The 19,410-nt window shown below is 45.0% G+C and overlaps 1 protein-coding gene across 7 annotated transcripts in view; it reads left to right on the top strand.

The window, feature by feature from the left end:
• tox (thymocyte selection-associated high mobility group box) overlaps positions 1 to 19,410 on the top strand; it is a 323,812-nt gene that overhangs the window by 240,585 nt on the left and 63,817 nt on the right. For 5 of the 7 annotated variants that reach the window (XM_068031890.1, XM_068031889.1, XM_068031891.1 and 2 more), the window contains one exon: positions 8,378 to 8,512. The exons of the other annotated variants lie outside the window; for them this stretch is intronic. In XM_068031890.1, the coding sequence (XP_067887991.1) occupies positions 8,378 to 8,512 (135 nt within the window). The remainder of the gene's footprint in view (positions 1 to 8,377; positions 8,513 to 19,410) is intronic. 7 annotated transcript variants of the gene reach the window in all.

Here is a 19,410-nt window from a genome sequence, read left to right as displayed (position 1 = left end):
CATCTTGTACCCCTCTATCAAGTCACCTCTCATCCTTCTTCGCTCCAATGAGAAAAGCCCTAGCTCCCTCAATCTTTCTTCGTAAGACATGCCCTCCAGTCCAGGCAGCATCCTGGTAAATCTCCTCTGCACCCTCTCTAAAGCTTCCACATCCTTCCTATAATGAGGCGACCAGAACTGAACACAATATTCCAAGTGTGGTCGAACCAGGTCCTTATAGAGCTGCAGCATAACCTCTCGGCTCTTAAACTCAATCCCCCTTTTAATGAAAGCCAACACACCATACGCCTTCTTAACAACCCTAAAAGCCTGGGTGGCAACTTTGAGCGATCTATGGACATGGACCCCAAGATCCCTCTGTTCCTCCACACTACCAAGAATCCTGTCTTTAAGCCTGTATTCAGCATTCAAATTCGACCTTCCAAAATGAATCACTTCACACTTTTCCAGGTTGAACTCCATCTACCACTTCTCAGCCCAGCTCTGCATCCTGTCAATGTCCCGTTGCAACCTACAACAGCCTTCCACACTATCTACAACTCCAGCATCCTTCGTGTCATCGGCAAACTTGCTAACCCAGCCTTCCACTTCCTCATCCAAGTCATTTATAAAAATCACAAAGAGCAGGGCTCCCAGAACAGATCCCTGCGGAACACCACTGGTCACCGAGCTCCATGCTGAATACTTTCCATCTACTACCACCCTCCGTCTTCTATGGGCCAGCCAATTTTATATCCAGACAGCCAACTTCCCCTGTATCCCATGCCTCCGCACTTTCTGAATGAGCCTACCATGGGGAACCTTATCAAATGCCTTGCTAAAATCCATATACACCACATCCACTGCTCTTCCTTCATCAATGTGTTTTGTCACATCTTCAAAGAATTCAATAAGGCTTGTGAGGCATGACCTGCCCCTCACAAAGCCATGCTGACTGTCTCTAATCAAACCATGCTTTTCCAAATAATCATAAATCCTGTCTCTCAGAATCCTCAACAATAATTTGCCCACTACCGACGTAAGACTGACTGGTCTATAATTCCCAGGGTTATCCCTATTCCCTTTCCTGAACAAGGGAACAACATTTGTCACCCTCCAATCATCCGGTACTACTCCAGTGGACAGTGAGGACGCAAAGATCATCACCAAAGGCACAGCAATCTCTTCCCTCGCTTCCCGTAATATCCCTGGGTATATCCCGTCTGGCCCCGGGGACTTATCTGTCCTCATATCATTCAAAATTTCCAGCACATCCTCCCTCTTAACCTCAACATGTTCGAGCATATCAGCCTGTTCCACGCTGTCCTCACAAACAACCAGGCCCCTCTCACTAGTGAATACTGAAGCAAAGTATTCATTTAGGACCTCCCCTACCTCCTCCGACTCCAGGCACAAGTTCCCTCCACTATCCCTGATCGGCCCTACCCTCACTCTGGCCATCCTCTTGGTCCTCACATAACTGTAGAACGCCTTGGGATTTTCCTTAATCCTACCCGCCAAGACATTTTCATGTCCTCTTCTAGCTCTCGTAAGTCCATTCTTCAGTTCCTTCCTGGCTACCTTGTAACCCTCTAGAGCCCAGTCTGATCCTTGCTTCCTCAACCTTAAGTAAGCTTCCTTCTTCCTCTTGACTAGCTGTTCCACATCTCTTGTCATCCAAGGTTCCTTCACCCTACCATCCCTTCCTTGCCTCATCAGGACAAACCTATCCAGCAGTCGCAGCAAGTGCTCCCTAAACAATCTCCACATTTCTGTTGTGCATTTCCCTGAGAACATCTGTTCCCAGTTTATGCTCCCCAGTTCCTGCCTAATAGCATTGTAATTCCCCCTCCCCCAATTAAATATTTTCCCATCCCGTCTGCTCCTGTCCCTCTCCATGACTATGGTAAAGGTCAGGGAGTTGTGATCACTATCATTGAAATGCTCTCCCACCGAGAGATCTGCCACCTGGCCTGGTTCGTTGCCAAGCACCAAGTCCAACATAGCCTCCCCTCTAGTCGGCCTATCTACATATTGAGTCAGGGAACTTTCCTGGACACACCTGACAAAAACTGCTCCATCCAAACTATTTGCACTAAGGAGGTTCCAATCAATAGTAGGGAAGTTGAAGTCACCCATGACAACAACCCTGTTACTTCTGCACCTTTCCAAAATCTGCCTCCCAATCTGTTCCTCCATGTCTCTGTTGCTATTGGGGGGTCTACAGAAAACTCCCAACAAAGTGACTGCTCCTTTCCTGTTTCTGACTTCCACCCATAATGACTCAGTAGACAAACCCTCCTCGATGACCTCCCTTTCTGCAGCTGTGATACTATCCCTGATTAGCAATGCCACTCCCCCACCTCTTTTACCTCCCTCCCTATTCCTTTTGAAACATCTAAACCCCGGAACATCCAACATCCATTCCTGTCCCTGTGATATCCACGTCTCCGTAATGGCCACAACATCGTAGCTCCAAGTACTAATCCATGCTCTAAGTTCATCACCCTTATTTCTGACACTTCTTGCGTTAAAATAGACACACTTCAGCCCATCATACTGGCTGCAACTTTGTCGTGTCAATTGTCTAACCTTCCTCACAGACTCTCTGCACTCGGTATCTGCCTGTTCAACAGCTACCCCATCCACTGATCTGCAGCTCCGGTTCCTATCCCCCTGCCTTCCTTCTGGAAGGCTCTCTCTTTCGCCCTTTCCTGCCTCTCTCTCTCTTTTTCCTTTCTCTCTCTCCTTCTTTCTCCTCTAATTAAAGTTTCTTCTGTTCCAGTTATAGCCGTTGCTAGCAATAAAAGCAGGGTCTACTTTTAACCCAGTTTCTGCTTCATCAGATTCAAGGGAAAAATTCAAAGTTGGCCACTAGCATCAGGAGTTCAGACTTCCTCGCCTTGCCACGTACAGTGATCCCACATTACTCAGCCATCTTCCTCAACTCCTCCATTGACAGTGCTTTTAACTTATCCCAAGTTACTTTGCCCTGGCTCGGAGAGCTACGAGCTTCAGTTGCAGACATGTTAGTATTCAATCACACACAACCACAAGAAAACCTGTATTGAAATCTTGCTCTTTTTTGATTAGGAACAATTTGGCTTCCCACTTCCAATTTCTCTTGTTTGTCTGTGGGTAAAATTCTGGACAGCAGCACCCAAATTTCTGTCACAACCAGTTGAGACAGGTGTTGAGGGGTCCCTCTCAGCCTTTACCTGGTCTTACTGCAACAGTGTTTTATTTTTTAAACACACTGTGCTTTTAGCTCCCCCTCAGTGAATCCTTTTTTATCGCTTTTCAATCATAAGGCAAAGAAACCAGCACAAACAAGTTTCTTAGGTTTAAAGAAGAAAAGTTGAAATTTATTAAACTTAAAATCTAAGTCAGTTGATGCCTATGGATACACAACGTGTCACGCTGGCATGCATACGCGATACACACATGCAAATAGAGACAGAAAAGAGCAGGAAAAAAAAAATCAAGTGAAAAGTTTGAGGCAATATTTGAAGAGTTTTTGTTACGGTTCTTCGAGCTCACTGTCGAGTCCTTGATTGTAGGTAGTTCTTGCTTTTCGTTGGGGCCCAGTATTCTTCTTAAACCTTGTTCACTGTAGAAGACTTTTCTCTCTTGGGGTTCATGCGTCTTCAATGGATTCATAGGCTTGTGAGAGAGAGAGAGATGGGAGCAGACAGGAGAGATCTTCTCAGTCCAGGAGCAAACAGCCACTCTCCGTTCAAACTGTTTGTGCACTTCAGAAAAAACCCAGGTTGCCAAGCAGGTTAGTCATTTGACTAACAGGTCTGACCACATCTTGGATTATATCACCTTAGCAGTCTCTGGAATGCTCCTCTTACACGCAATCCCTGGTGATCAAGGTCCATAGTGGGTTGAATGTGTCAGGGAATGGTCCTTTGTCCTTCCAATCAGTGTGTTAATATGCAAATGTCTTTTCCAGCCACGGCTGATCTCTTTAACAAGTCCTTTCTTCACTCCAGTAACAGTTTAAAATCAATGTTCCTGACAAAATTAATGTGCCTGCTTCTTGGCAGGTGGGGGCCCAGCATGACAACTTCATGAATGCTCCCATGATTGACCAGTGAAGACAGTATCCACAAAATAATCTGCTGTAGTAACCAGTTTAGGTAACTAAATTTATACTTTGTGTTGACTGGGTTTTTATCTGGTACTGTCTGCACGTTAAAGTATTTAGCAAACAGTTCCTTATTTGATTAACAACACCGAAAGATGCCATTAGAAAATCTGTGTATAAGTATCATCTGTTACTGAAGGCTTTAGAGCAGGAATCAATGTCAGAAATTTATGGTTTGTTTGTACTGCTACTGTCCCATTTTTAGTCCTTGAATTTTGGCTCTGTAATTGTTAAGAACATTGGGAGGTAGGAAAAAGTGTAGGTACACAAACAGCATATTCCAGAAATCACTATCTGCTATGAAAACGTGAAAGAATGCTTAGTGGATAGTTTCAGGAGGAATGGTTTTGAATAGTTAAGCAATATTTAGATCCTATTTGAATGGCAGAATACCTTTTATAGGTCAGCCCATGGGTCAGCCAAGAGGTGAGAGTTACTGTCCTTGACATCAAGGCAGCATTTGACCGAGTATGGCATCAAGGAATCCGAGCAAAATTGAAGTCAATGGGAATTGGGGGGTAACCTCTCTACTGGTTGGAGTCATATCTAGTACAAAGGAAGATGGTTGTGGTTGTTGGAGGCCAAATACCTAAGCCACAGGGCATCGCTGCAGGAGTTCCTCAGGGTAGTGTCCTAGGCCCAGCCATCATCAGCTGCTTCATTAACGACCTTCCCTCCATCTTAAGGTCAAAAGTGGAGATGTTTGCTGATGATTGCACAGTGTTCAATATCATTCACAACTCCTCAGATACCGAAGCAGTCCATGTCCATATGCAGTAAGACCTAGACAACATTCAGGCTTGGGCTGATAAGTGGCAAGTAACATTCTTGCCACTTAAGTGCCAGGCAATGACCATCTCCAACAAGAGAGAATCTAAGCATCCGCCCTTGACATTCAACGCATTACCATTGCTGAATCCCCCACCATCAACATCCTGGGGGTCACATTGACCAGAAACATAACTAGACCAGCCATATAAATATTGTGGCTACATGAACAGGTCGGAGGCTTGAAATTCTGCAGTGAGTAACGCCCCTCCTGACTCCCCAAAGCCTGTTTGTCATCTACAAGGCGCATGTTAGGAGTGCAATGGAACATCCTCCACTTGCCTGGTTGAATGCAGCTTCAATAACAGTCAAGAAGTTCGACATCATCCAGAGCAAAGCAGACTGATTGATTGGCGCCCCATTCACCACCTTGAACAGTCACTCCCTGCACAATTGGTGATAGTGGCAGCAGTGTGTACCATTTACAACATGCATTGTAACAACTTGCCAAGCCTCCTTGGACAGTCCAAACCCACGACCTCCACCACATGGGCAGCAAATGCATAGAAAATCAGAAAATAATACAGCTCTTGATTAATTAAAATAACCATATTGAATTTTAATATGATTTCAAAACAAGTTGTAGTCTAAGATATATGGCCTGAATTTTATTAGCGCGCTGCACTCCGCAGCGGCCACTTTGAACTCGGCGGCCTTCCGACACGGAAGTGCCGCCGAGGAACCCCCGCGATATTATGCGCGGGGGCTCATTTATATGGAGGGGGCAGAGCGGCTGCCCCCAATGACGTAGAGGGTGCATCTGCCACATCCCCAGCAACAACATCCTGCGCCATTGCGCAGGTGCCAGCACTGGCGCCATTTTTAAAGGGCTTTAAGCCCTTAAAAGTAATTCTACATTTAAAGGTACAGTATTAAGGAATTTTTTCTGAACAGATAATAAAGATATGGAGGCCCTTCCCCATCCCCCGCAGTGGTCATTTCATTGGCCCTTATTGACAAAACTGACTTTATTCCCGACCTGAACTTACCCCTCGACCTTCTAACATTTGGCCTCTAACCCCTTCCCACCATCCCCACACTCAATTAAAATTGTCTTCCACACTTTCCCACCCCTCCCGCTCTGAAACTTTTATTCTTCCCCCCTTCCCACCAGGTTCTCGCCTCGGAACTCCGTATGGAGTTCTGAAGGCGCACAACGGACGAACAGCAGCCATAAAATCAGCATGGGATGGCCGTCGCCTGCAGGTAAGTTTATTTGCATCTCATTTAGATTAATTTTAATATGCAGATGAAGGACCCGCCGCCAGGTGGCGGGGGGCCACACCGAGGCTCCCCCCCCGCCGCCACTAATATGTGGTGGGCCCTTCTCGACGCGTGGGTTGAGGCAGGACTCTCCCTGCAGAATTTTACCTGCCCCTGCGCCGCGACCCATGGCGTCGAGGGGCTGGTAAAATTCAGCCTATGTACTTACATCTGCACATAAATAAAGCCTACTGAGTAGCCATATATAACAGTTTCTAAACCTTTGGGCAATGTCAAAGTCATATGATTTTTAATTTTCTCTTTATCTCCAAACAGCGTTAACTTGTATATGATAGTGAAGGTGAGCGTGGCTGTAGTGCTTCTATGTGTTACATTTTTTCATGCAGAGCCCATAAAGAAATTTGGAGAGGGTGAGTTTTCTGGCAGTGAAGAGATGAGTACTTATCCCTAAGAGTTTAACACTTCCTTTTTTTTGCACTCGTCAGAACTGAGACTCCCAGGCAAGATATTGCATAGTTAAATACACAATAGCAATTATTCCACATTACTCCACTGATGTGCGTTAACTCCATCCACAGATAAACATTTTTAATGTAATGACATATATTTCCACTTTCCACACTATCCTGCCTTCTGATCTTGTCAGTTTAATACCAATCTATTGACAGTTTTGGGTTATGAAGTTGACCCGACAGGGAACAGATTTGAGTCTGCTCAATGCTCAAATCATGTCAGACCCTTGCAGAGGCACTGAGTATATTTTTTCTCGGAATTGCAGCCCATGATCCAGAAGTGAAATGTTCATCCCAATGTACCACCAAGTCACAATGGATATGTTTTAAGAGTTCTATTCATTGCCCCACAATTCCTCTCCTGATAAAGTTTGTTTTTCAATGAACACAATAGTTTTTTTTAAGTAAGCACAACAGTTTCTTCAATCTTTAAACAATAGAACCCTGTCTTTGTAGCTGATCTGTCATATATCTGTACAAACCACACGTTAGGGATTTAAAAACCTATTACTTTAACTGCTTTCTGAGAAGAACTTGTCATTATGTATTCTCATAGTTAAGCTGGTTATTTTTTTGTCTCTCAAAAGATGGTAACGTTCATTTAATAGCATACACTTTTTCAATTTCATGGTTGAATGCTCTCTTGATAAAGACTGAAATTATACAGTGAAAAAAATCAATGCAGTAGTTTCATTGGATTTTGGAGAATTGAAAATTCAAAAAGACAATTTCAGGATTTTCTTCTCATGCTTAAATTGCATAATTTTAACAGGAGCTCACTTTTTGGTCCATTTAAATTCAAATTGACAGAGTTAAACTTTTCAAACTGTGTGTTGTGCTGATAACTGCTTATTTTTCATCTCAGAACATAAGCTGTCGGTTCCTTATGTGATATAAGATAACCAGTTACAAACTTACAAGTCAAACAACTCTTTAAAGCAAGGGGGAGTTTTAACCCCCACCATGATTGGGTGGGTTTGAGCAACCACTGACCTCGAGTGATCACCAATCTCAATCTTCTCCTTGACCTTGATCTTCTTCCCTACCTTGATGTCCTCCCCCACCTTGATCTCCCCCCGACTTCGATCTCTCCTCCCCAAACTTTCATCTCTCCTGACTTCAAACTTCTCCCCAACCTCATTCTTCTCCCTGACTTTGATCTTCTCCCGACCTCAATCTTCTCCCCACTTCGATCTTTTCCCTGACCTTGATCTTCTCTCCAACCTCTACCTTTCCCTCACACCAGAACTTGATCTTCTGCCTGACATCGATCTTCTTCACTTCCTGGCTGTGGTCTATTGCTGCATGTATTCCTACCCAACCAGCAGGCAGCCATCAATCAGGCTGGCTGTCAGGCTGGAAACCTAGTGGAAATCTTTCAAACAAATTATGCTGTTGATTTCAGCAGGCTATCCGGGAACCCTGTACGCACAGGTTTCCATTCCGGAACTCCTCTCTCCTCGTCTCCTTATAAACTTTGGTGCCAAAGTCTCTCTATGAAGATGTGAACAACTTAAGTATAATATAACATTGATTTCACAGATAACAGATTTGCATTTTGTGCAATGTAGAAGACAAATTATGTCTAACAGCACACTTCCAGGTATTTTATGTTGCTATGTATAAATGGATTAATTAACCACATTGGCCACATTTTTATTCTGCACCCTTTCTTGTATAGGCAAAGCAACGTAAACATAATGGTCCCAATTTTGACAGTCTCTGTTCAGCAGGAACGGGGTGCCGGCTCCCGATCCATCCGTCAGCATTTTCATTGGGGCCTTCGCATGCGCGGCCAGGCACCCACCTGTTTCAGGTAGGAGCCTACTTGTTATATGCTAACCGGCTTCCTATGATGTACATAGGACCCAGATGTAATTTTGAGGTGCCAATATGAGGAATGTGCACTGCGCAAGCTCCTCCTTGTTTTAAAAAAAAATAATTCTTAGAATGTGGCATTGTTGGCAAGGCTGGCATTTATTGACCCAAGTGCCCTAATTGCTGCATGTAGCAGCTTGATAAAACTGAGTGGCTTGCTAGGCCAAGTCATAGAGCACTTAAGAGTCAACCATATTGTTGAGGGACTGGAAGCACAAATAGGCCAGACTAAGTTAAGACAAAAGGTTCCTTAGGACATTCGTGAACTAGTTGGGTTTTTATGACAATCCAAAGTTTCACTTTTACTAGTACCATCTTTGTATTTCCAGGATTTTTTTGAACCAATTTCAAATTCCTAACATGATTGGCCAAGCCCATCTGCTCCCTCACACTGGTAGTTTTGCTGGATTTGCCAGTATATTGTCTCTTAGATCTCACTGAGTGAAGAATTTTGGGGAAAGCAGTTGAAATTTTTTTTTAAATGTACACGTACACATTTTAAAAAAACTTTTCCTTTAACTTAAATACCAAAGCACTCATTTTTACATTTACACTATATAAACCAGCTGTAAATACTTTAATTTGAAAAATCAATGAGGGACCATTTCAGCCATCCATATAACAAGAGTAATCCAGTTTTTTTCAGTCTGCTAAGTCAATGCTATTCTGTGCTGCTTTCAACAGCCACCATTGTTGAGCTCATCTGATGACTCTGTTGGTATATGCATTGGCCCTTGTAATACCAACTTGTGCAGGCTACAGCGGTCCCTGGTCGGACCTCTGGAATGGTGGGGTGTGACTTTAGAGTAGCACTCAATGGGCGCAAGGCCATTGTAGCAGCTGCTCTGACAGCCCATTTCTACAGGGAGTCCCAAGCTAAGCTGTGGCACAAAATGGTGCCCCGACAGCTTGTCGCTTCTGCAAGGATGGGAAATCAGCTAGCTCCTATGTTGAGCTGAGTGACAAGTTGGGCCAGGGAGCAGTGCAGTTGACCCTGGGGGAGTGGAAAGACCCTCAAACAGGCTGTCAGCTCCACCCGGGCACACCAGAAATAAAACTTACAAGTTTCCTGGGCTGTATTTTTGAACAGCCACCATGGTCCCTTTAAAGACCACTGATTAGTCCACTCGTCATCTAGTACAAATGGGTGAAGTGGGCGCAATGTATGCTCCATGCATTTGTAACTGAAGATTGCAATCGGGGTGCTACAGGTGACATAATAGCCTGATTTGCATATTTAGGCAACTTCCCACCTGCTTCAGGCAAGCAGGCTTTTCGCCCAAATACAAGCCCACCTGAAAATTGCATCCGAATTTTTAATTGCTGGCTACCTATTTTTCAGATGAGAAACGGCCAGCTGGAAGTTGAAAATCCCCCATAGCCTTGTTGATAAAACTTAGCTTTAGGTGGTGGGGAGAAGGAAGATGCGAGAGATCAGCCAGGGTTCCCACTCGTGATCGTTATTCACCAATATCTCCCTGCTAGGAGGTGTGCATGTGTGGATGACAGGTGAGAAGACAATTGGGCTTGGTTGTGATATCCAGCATGTCTAAACAACCTGGCAACATACTCACACAAGAAAATGTTTGATTTGGTAAGACACCAAAGGGCAGTCAGTATCCATAGAACCATACCCTAGTGTTTTCAGAAAAAGAGAGAAGGATATAAAAGGAACCCAAAAACCATCACTGTTTAATTTTGTTTTTATTATTCATTCATGGGATGTGGGCGACATTGGCCAGGCCAGCATTTATTGCCCATCCCTAATTGCCCTTGAGAAGGTGGTGGTGAGCTGCCTTCTTGAACCGCTGCAGTCCATTTGGGGTAGGTACACTCACAGTGCTGTTAGGAAGGGAGTTCCAGGATGTTGACCCAGCGACAGTGAAGGAACGGCGATATAGTTCCAAGTCAGGATAGTGTGTGACTTGGAGGTGAACTTGCAGGTGGCGGTGTTCCCATGCATTTGCTGCACCTGTCCTTCTAGTTCGTAGTTCCAGTTTGGTTTGGAAGGTGCTGTCTAAGGAGCCTTGGTGCATTGCTGCAGTGCATCTTGTAGGTGGTACACACTGCTGCCACTGTGCTTAGGTGGTGGAGGGAGTGAATGTTTGTAGATGGGGTGTCAATCAAGCGGGCTGCTTTGTCCTGGATGGTGTCGAGTTTCTTGTGTGTTGTTGGAGCTGCACCCATCCAGGCAAGTGGAGAATATTCCATCACACTCCTGACTTGTGCCTTGTGGACAGACTTTGGGGAGTCAGGAGGTGAGTTATTCGCCGCAGGATTCCTAGCCTCTGACCTGCTCTTGTAGCCACAGTATTTATATGGCTACTCCAGTTCAGTTTCTAGTCAATGGTAGCCCCTAGGATGTTGATAGTGGGGGATTCAGCGATGGTAATGCCACTGAATGTCAAAGGGAGATGGTTAGATTCTCTCTTGTTGGTGATGGTCATTGCCTGGCACTTGTGTGGTGCGAATGTTAATTGCCACTTATCAGCCCAAGCCTGGATATTGTCTAGGTCTTGCTGCATTTCTACACTGACTGCTTCAGTATCTGAGGGGTCACGAATGGTGCTGAACATTGTGCAATCATCAGCGAACATCCCCACTTCTGACCTTATGATTGAAGGTAGGTCATTGATGAAGCAGCTGAAGATGGTTGGGCCTAGGACACTACCCTGAGGAACTCCTGCAGTGATGTCCTGGAGCTCAGATGATTGACCTCCAACAACCACAACCATCTTCCTTTGCGCTAGGTATGACTCCAACCAGCAGAGGGTTTTCCCCCTGATTCCCATTGACCTCATTGTTGCCAGGGCTCCTTGATGCCATACTCGGTCAAATGCTGCCTTGATGTCAAGGGCAGCCACTCTCACTTCACTTCTTGGTTCAGCTCTTTTGTCCATGTTTGAACCAAGGCTGTAATGAGGTCAGGAGCTGAGCGGCCCTGGCGAAACCCAAACTGAGCCTCACTGAGCAGGTTATTGCCAAGCAAGTGCCGCTTGATGGCACTGTTGATGACGTCTTCCATCACTTTACTGATGATTGAGAGTAGACTGATGGGGCGGTAATTGGCCAGGTTGGACTTGTCCTGCTTTTTGTGTACAGGACATACCTGGGCTTCCACATTGCAAGGTAGATGCCAGTGTTGTAGCTGTACTGGAACAGCTTGGCTAAGGGCGCGGCAAGTTCTGGAGCACAGGTCTTCAGTACTATTGCCAGAATATTGTCAGGACCCATAGCCTTTGCAGTATCCAGTGCCTTCAGTCGTTTCTTGATATCATGCGGAGTGAATCGAATTGGCTGAAGTCTGGCATCTGTGATGCTGGGGACTTCAGGAGGTGGCCGAGATGGATCATCAACATGGCACTTCTGTCTGAAGATTGTTGCAAATGCTTCAGCCTTATCTTTCACACTGATGTGCTGGGCTCCCCCATCATTGAGGATGGGGATATTTGTGGAGCCACCTCCTCCAGTTAGTTGTTTAATTGTCCACCACCATTCACGGCTGGATGTGGCAGGACTGCAGAGCTTAGATCTGATCCGTTGGTTATGGGATCGCTTAGCTTTGTCTATCGCATGCTGCTTACGCAGTTTGGTGCGCAGATAGTCCTGTGTTGTACTTCACCAGGTTGACACCTCATTTTGAGGTATGCCTGGTGCTGCTCCTGGCATGCTCTCCTGCTCTCTTCATTGAACCAGGGTTGGTCTCCTGGTTTGATGGTAATGGTAGAGTGGGGCATATGCCAGGCAATGAGGTTACAGATTGTGGTTGAGTACAATTCTGCTGCTGCTGATGGCCCACAGCACCTCATGGATGTCCAGATTTGCATTGCTAGATCTGTTCGAAATCTATTCCATTTAGCACGGTGGTAGTGCCACACAAAACGAAGGAGGGTATCCTCAATGTGAAGGCAGGACTTCGTCTCCACAAGGACTGTGCGGTGGTCACTCCTACCAATACTGTCATGGACAGATGCATCTGCGGCAGGCAGATTGGTGAGGACGAGGTCAAGTATGTTTTCCCCTCTTGTTGGTTCCTTCACCACCTGCCGCATACCCAGTCTAGCAGATATGTCCTTTAGGACTCGGCCAGTAGTGGTGCTACCAAGCCATTCTTGGTGATGGACATTGAAGTCCCCCACCCAGAGTACATTCTGTGCCCTTGCCACCCTCAGTGCTTCCTCCAAGTGCTATTCAACATGGAGGAGTAATGACTCATCAGCTGAGGGAGGGTGGTATGTGGTAATCAGCAGGAGTTTTCCTTGTCCATGTTTGACCTGATGCCATGAAACTTCATGGGGTCCCGAGTCGACGTTGAGGACTCCCAGGGCAACTCCCTCCCTACTGTATACCACTGTGCCGCCACCACTGGTGGGTCTATCCTGCCGGTGGGACAGGACATACCTGGGGTTGGTGATGGCAGAGTCTGGGACATTGTCTGTAAAGTATGATTCCGTGAGTATGACTATGTCAGGCTGTTGCTTGACTATGCTGTGGAGCAGCTCTCCAAACTTTGGCACAAGCCCCCAGATGTTAGTAAGGAGGACTTTGCATTGTCGACAGGGCTGGGTTTGCCATTGTGGTTTCCGGTGCCTTGGTCAATGCCGGGTGGTCTGTCTGGTTTAATTCCTTTTTTATTGACTTCATAGTGGTTAGATACAACTGAGTGGCTTGCTAGGCCATTTCAGAGGGTATGTAAGAATAAACCACATTGCTGTTGGTCTGGAGTCACATGTCGGACAGCAGATTTCCTTCTCTAAAGGTCATTAGTGAACAAGATGGGTTTTTACAACAATTGACAATGGTTTCATGGCCAGCATTAGACTAGCTTTTTTTTTAAATTCCAGGTTTATTAATTGAATTCAAATTCCACCTTCTGCTGTGGTGGGATTTGAACACATGTCCCCAGAGCAATACCCTGGGTCGCTAGGTTACTTGTCCAGTGACAATACCACTACGCCACTGCCTCCCCTCTCCCCTAATGAATCCATTGCAAAATGTATTTTTTGTTGAATGTATTGGAGGTTACAGCATTAAAGACATATCTCACAGATTTGATTCTCAAAGTTTTGTAGCATAACAGATAATCAAAAAGTAATGTTATACTTTAAGCTTTTAAGTGTTATAGTGACAGCATTATCTATAGCTGCATGCAGTAGGTAGCCTGACTAAATCAAATATTCACTGAAGGTGTCTGCAGAGTTTTGCTATAATCATTGCCAGTAGTACATAGTTAGCAGCATGTAAATACAGCCTTTGGACTGTAGTTACATTAAACTCCAGCAGTGTATGTCAGCAGCCCTGGAGATCACACTCAGCGCTTCTCTGTGTCAAATGGTGACAGCCAGGGGTAAATGGGAAGGCTTCAGGGACACCTCACTTCTTCTGCTGAAAACTGGCACACTTCCAGATCTGCTTGCTAACACCACGTAGGCAGCAGCTGGTAAGTAATATTAACAAACCAAGCCTCAGGGCGACTGACATTGGCTTCCCAGTCTACCAACTGCTGTACAATGTGCAGTAGTAAAGAACAGCTGGCCAGAACAGATACGGCAAAGTAGTAGCCACTAGTTAGAGCCAATATACAAATGTTTTGATATAGATTATACTGAAATGACAGCAATAATGATAGATCTTTGAACAAATGCGATCAATATGATACTTACAAGATCTTGTCAGTAAGAACAATTGTCTGTAATCACCAGAAACACTGCTCAGTTCACAGTACATGTCAGTGGCAAACTCACAATTTTTCCACTTTTGGATTCAGCTTATATATCAGAACCTATGAAGGCTGATATGACTTTTTAAAATTTGTCACAAATAAATGTGCTTTCCATTACAGTTTTATTTCCTGAATTGCTATTTTGGAAAAGTGCTGTTGAATACTTTAGCTCAGTACAAGAACATGTTGAGAACGATTGAAGCACATGTCTGTTAATTGCACATACTTAAGTGGGAATCAAAGCATTAAGTTGTTTTGTACATGTTGCAAAAATGTTCCTGGAGGTCATGAAGTGGCAGTGAAACATCTGCTAATGGTATGTGATATCAAACAATTATTTAAATCACTGTACTTAAAACTTTGCCAACAAACTTGACTTCAAAAGAATTATGTGCATAAATTCCACCTGATCATGTGCACATCTGAAGGTGCTGTCGTGCTCTTGATCCATTGGACCAGTATTAGTTGCTTGGAGTCCGTTTATCCCAGGTCTTACTGTCAATCAAGTGGCAATTCAACAATGTAAATACATGGCTAGTTTGAACTTGCACATTAAAGAAATGAATTTGAAAATTGTACTTTGTCCAATTTACGTGACGCAACTCACTTCATTTCTTTTAGGTGTTTCAATTGTTATTTTAACCTGAAATCCATTTGAGCAGGAGATACTAGAATAGTATTTCTTGCAGTGCATGAATTCTTTTTATGTGACATTTTATTTATTCCACAATAGGAACATCTATATGCATTCAAAAAAATCATTTACAAGGTCTTAGAGGAGCTCCAATTGGTTTCATGATCCTGTTGCACAACATTGTAAGCACTGTAGTAATTACAACAGCATGGAAGATTTCAGACACATTAATCTAGTAAAATACATACAAACATACGAATTAGGAGCAGGAATAGGCCATTCGGCTCCTCAAGCCTGCTCCGCCATGGAATAAGTTCATGGCTGAACTGATTACTCCACATTTCCACCTACCCCCGATAACCTTCCACCCCCTTGCTTATCAAGAATCTGTCTACCTCTGCCTTAAAAATATTCAAAGACTCTGCTTGCACTGCCTTTTAAGGAAGAGAATTCCAAAGACTCACGACCTTCTGAGAGAAAAAATGTCTGCTCATCTCTGTCTTAAATGGGCGACCCCTTATTTTTAAACAGTGACCCCTAGTTCTAGATTCTCCCACAAGGGGAAACATCCTTTCCACATCCACTCTGTCAAGACCCCTCAGGATCTTATATGTTTCAATCAAGTCGCCTCTTACTCTTCTAAATTCCAGGGGATACATGCGTAGCCTGTCAATCTTTCCTCATAAGACAGCCCACCCATTCCAGGTATTAGTCTAGTAAACCTTCTCTGTACTGCCTCCAACGTATTTACATCCTTCCTTAAATAAGGAGACCAGTACTGTACACCGTATTCCAGATGTGGTCTCACCAATGCCCTGTATAGCTGAAGCATAACCTCCCTACTTTTGTATACAATTCCCCTCGCGATGAATGATAACATTCTATTAGCTTTCCTAATTACGTGCTGCACCTGCATACTAACCTTTTGCAATTCATGCACTAGGACACCCAGATCCCTCTGCATCTCAGAGCTCTGCAATCTCTCACCATTTAGATAATATGCTTCTTTTTTATTCTTCCTGCCAAAGTGGACAATTTCATACTTTCCCCCATTATACTCCATTTGCTTAACCTATCTATATCCCTTTGTAGCCTCCTTATGTTCTCTTCACAAGTCACTTTCCTACCTATCTTTGTGTCATCAGCAAATTTAGCAACCAGGCCAATGGTCCCTTCTTCTAAGTCGTTTATATAAATTATAAAAAGTTGAGGCCCCAGCACTGATCCCTGTTGCACACCATTCGTTACATCTTGCCAACCAGAAAATGATCCATTTATGCCTACTCTCTGTTTCCTGTTCGCTAACCAATCTTCTATCCATGCCGATATGTTACCCTCTACACCATGAGCTTTTACTTTCTGCAATAACTTTTGATGTGGCACCTTATCAAATGCCTTCTGGAAATCTAAGTACAATAGATCCACCGGTTCCCCTTTATCCACAGCATATTTAACTCCCTCAAAGAACTCCAATAAATTAGTTAAACATGATTTCCTTTTCACAAACCCATGTTTATTTTTTTTTAATTTTAGAGATACAGCACTGAAACAGGCCCACTTTGGGCTACTGAGTCTGTGCTGACCAACAACCACCCATTTATACTAATCCTACACTAATCCCATATTCCCTACCACATCCCCACCATTCTCCTACCACCTACCTACACTAGGGACAATTTACAATGGCCAATTTATCTAGCAACCTGCAAGTCTTTGGCTGTGGGAGGAAACTCCGCGGAGCACCTGGCGGAAACCCACGTGGTCACAGGGAGAACTTGCAAACTCTGCACAGGCAGTACCCAGAACTGAACCCGGGTCGCTGGAGCTGTGAGGCTGCGGTGCTAACCACTGCGCCACTGTGCCGCCCTGTGACTCTGCCTGATTACCTTGAATTTTTCTAAATGTCCTGCTATAATGTCTTTAATAATAGTTTATTTACGCCTAAGCTTCTGTCAAGTAACCCAAGCTACTTACTTCAAGGGACACACCTAATGCCTTCATTATAGGCACTGGAAACTGGAAATCTGAAATCTGAAACACACTCAGTTGGTCCAGCAGCATCTATAGAGAGAACAGAGGTGTTAATATTTCGAGTGTGGACCCTTCAACAAAACTTTCTGTTTCGGGATTATTACTTTCATTCACGTCGGTCTATTGTATAGCATCTCGATCAGGAGGCAAACACTTCTATAGCTGGGATTTTGTCCTGGCGACGGGGGTCTTCACCACCAACAAAACACCAGCGAGAGCCCCACTTCACCTCCTCTGGGGAAGGCCTGCCAAATCAAGTGCCAATTAGGCACTTAAGTGGACAGCAGCAGGCCTTCCCTAGGATCAACAAAAGTCCCGCCTGCTGAGAGCTGTCGGCCAATCAGAGGCCTGCAGATCTTCAACTGAGCAGCAACCACCATGGAGACAGTTGTTACTGCAGGTAGAGCAATTACCCAAGGCCCTGGAACCAGGCCACAGGTAAGTCACAACGGGAGGGGTTTCACAGGATGGGGATCGTGAGTGAGTGGGGTGTGGGGGGGTGGTCAGCAGCAAGGGCAGTGGGGTGGCTCTCAGCTGGCCCCCTGCCTTCCCAATGCTGGGTCCTTTGTTCAGGCACTAAGTGGCTTTTAACGAGGGAACCCACCCCCGGAGCCGGTAAGCAACCCGCAAGGGTTTGCTTGGTGTGCTCCCCACGTGGCGACAGGCCCGCCCAATACTGGGTTAATTCTGCTACTGGCCGTTCACAGGCCTTCCTGCCCCGGACTTAATTTGGGTGGAGGCAGGAAGGTGGCAGGCTCCCCCACCACGCCCGCCACCATCTCACCCGATTATATGCCGATTAAACCCACCACGAGGGAGACCATAAAATTCCCCCCTACATGTGGTAAAAGAGTTTTCAAAACAGAAGAAAAAATTTTTAAATTGAATGTGCAAAATACGCTACAATCTATACACTTGAAAAGTTCTGCTGTGTTCTTAAGAAACTGTGTATATAATAGTTAATTATTATGAATTAATAATGTTATGTACCATCCTAAGTGTGAATAGTCATTTTACATCAGTGAATCACCATGGGGCTGCATTTCATTCTGGCAATGGTGGTCCTGGCTGTAATGTAGTGCAGTGGTGACTTCACCTTTAAGAATCCGTACCTTTAAGAGCCTGGTTCAAACAAAGTCTGACATTAGATTGGCAGTGGGCCGGAAGGCAAGGGGTGAGCCCGCCTCAGCCCTCCATTAGACCCCAAAGCCACTTGACAGTGGGCAGCCAATTATTTCCTGCCATCAGGGATGCCTTCTATTTAAGGGACGAGCTTCCGTCTCCAGAGATGCTGGCCAGTTGGAAGGCCGGCAGCCCTACCGTACCATTAGGGCCACTGGGAACAGTGGCGACTGCTGGTACTGCAGAAGGCACTGCAGCACCAAAGACTGGAGAAGACCCGAGCACGGGTGAGTGGGGTCAGGATCATTGCGTGCGGCTAGTCAGGCAGGCCCCAGCGACGGGGTTGGTGGGTGGGGGGGGAGTGGTGTTGCTGAGGGTGGTGGGTGTCTTCCCGGGGGGGACAGCGATCACCACTGGGGGAACCCTCCAGGGGGCCTGGATTGCTCTCAAAGGAGGGAAACACCTCCCGACCCTGCGAGGAGGCTGCCAGGCTTTACCTGGCGGCATCTTCCTGTGGTGTGGGGTCCCTTGGCCTTCTACAAAATTGAGGTGGACATGGGAAGAGGACCTTAAATGGCCCACTTAAGGGCCTCAATTGGCCTGGGGCAGAAAGGTCGTCCTCGGCCTTCCCTGTCCCGGACAAAATGGCTGGGGGCCCGGACAACATCATGATTGGCTCCCCCTGCCATTTTGTTGGCACCTCCGCCTCCATGCCTACCTCAAAGGGCAAAACAAAATTCAGCCCCATGTTTCTTTTGCTCTATGAACAACGCATTGACCATGAATCTGATATTAATGAGCTCAGAATGAATAGAATTAAATCTTTAAATACAAAATAATAGAGATTTAGAGGGTCACCATATGCAGTACAAAGTAATTTCATTTCCTGAAAAAGGGTTGTTTTTAAATTTAGGGTTTTATTGCTTTATAATTGAAAAGCTACTAACAGGATATGAATGTGTCCAAGAATAGGCCTTGACAGTTCATTGTAAGTCGGTTTCAAGATCAATACATGAATCAAGTCAGCCTTTGCTTGATCTGGCCATCTCTTGGTTTAGTCACAACTGAAACTATATTTATAATTCACTGGCTTCACCGTATATACGTGATACTGCATCTCTCTCTCTCTACGGTGCATTTTCTACTTAGCCCAGACAATTTCAGATTAATGGGGAACTTAAAGTATTGTTTGTAAAATTTTTAAGTTTATGATGGGTTTTAAATGCTGATGTTTAAATATGAATAAAGTTTCACTTTTCACTGATCTACTGTTGTGGTGGCATTAAGGTTAAATGGCGGAAATGTAGAAATAAACCACTTGCAGTGC

The sequence above is a fragment of the Heterodontus francisci genome, chromosome 5 (genome assembly GCF_036365525.1).
Source record: "Heterodontus francisci isolate sHetFra1 chromosome 5, sHetFra1.hap1, whole genome shotgun sequence".
NCBI classification, from domain to species: Eukaryota; Metazoa; Chordata; class Chondrichthyes; order Heterodontiformes; family Heterodontidae; genus Heterodontus; species Heterodontus francisci.
Note: the sequence above shows the minus strand (reverse complement) of the source record. Positions and strands in the feature narration are given on the sequence as shown.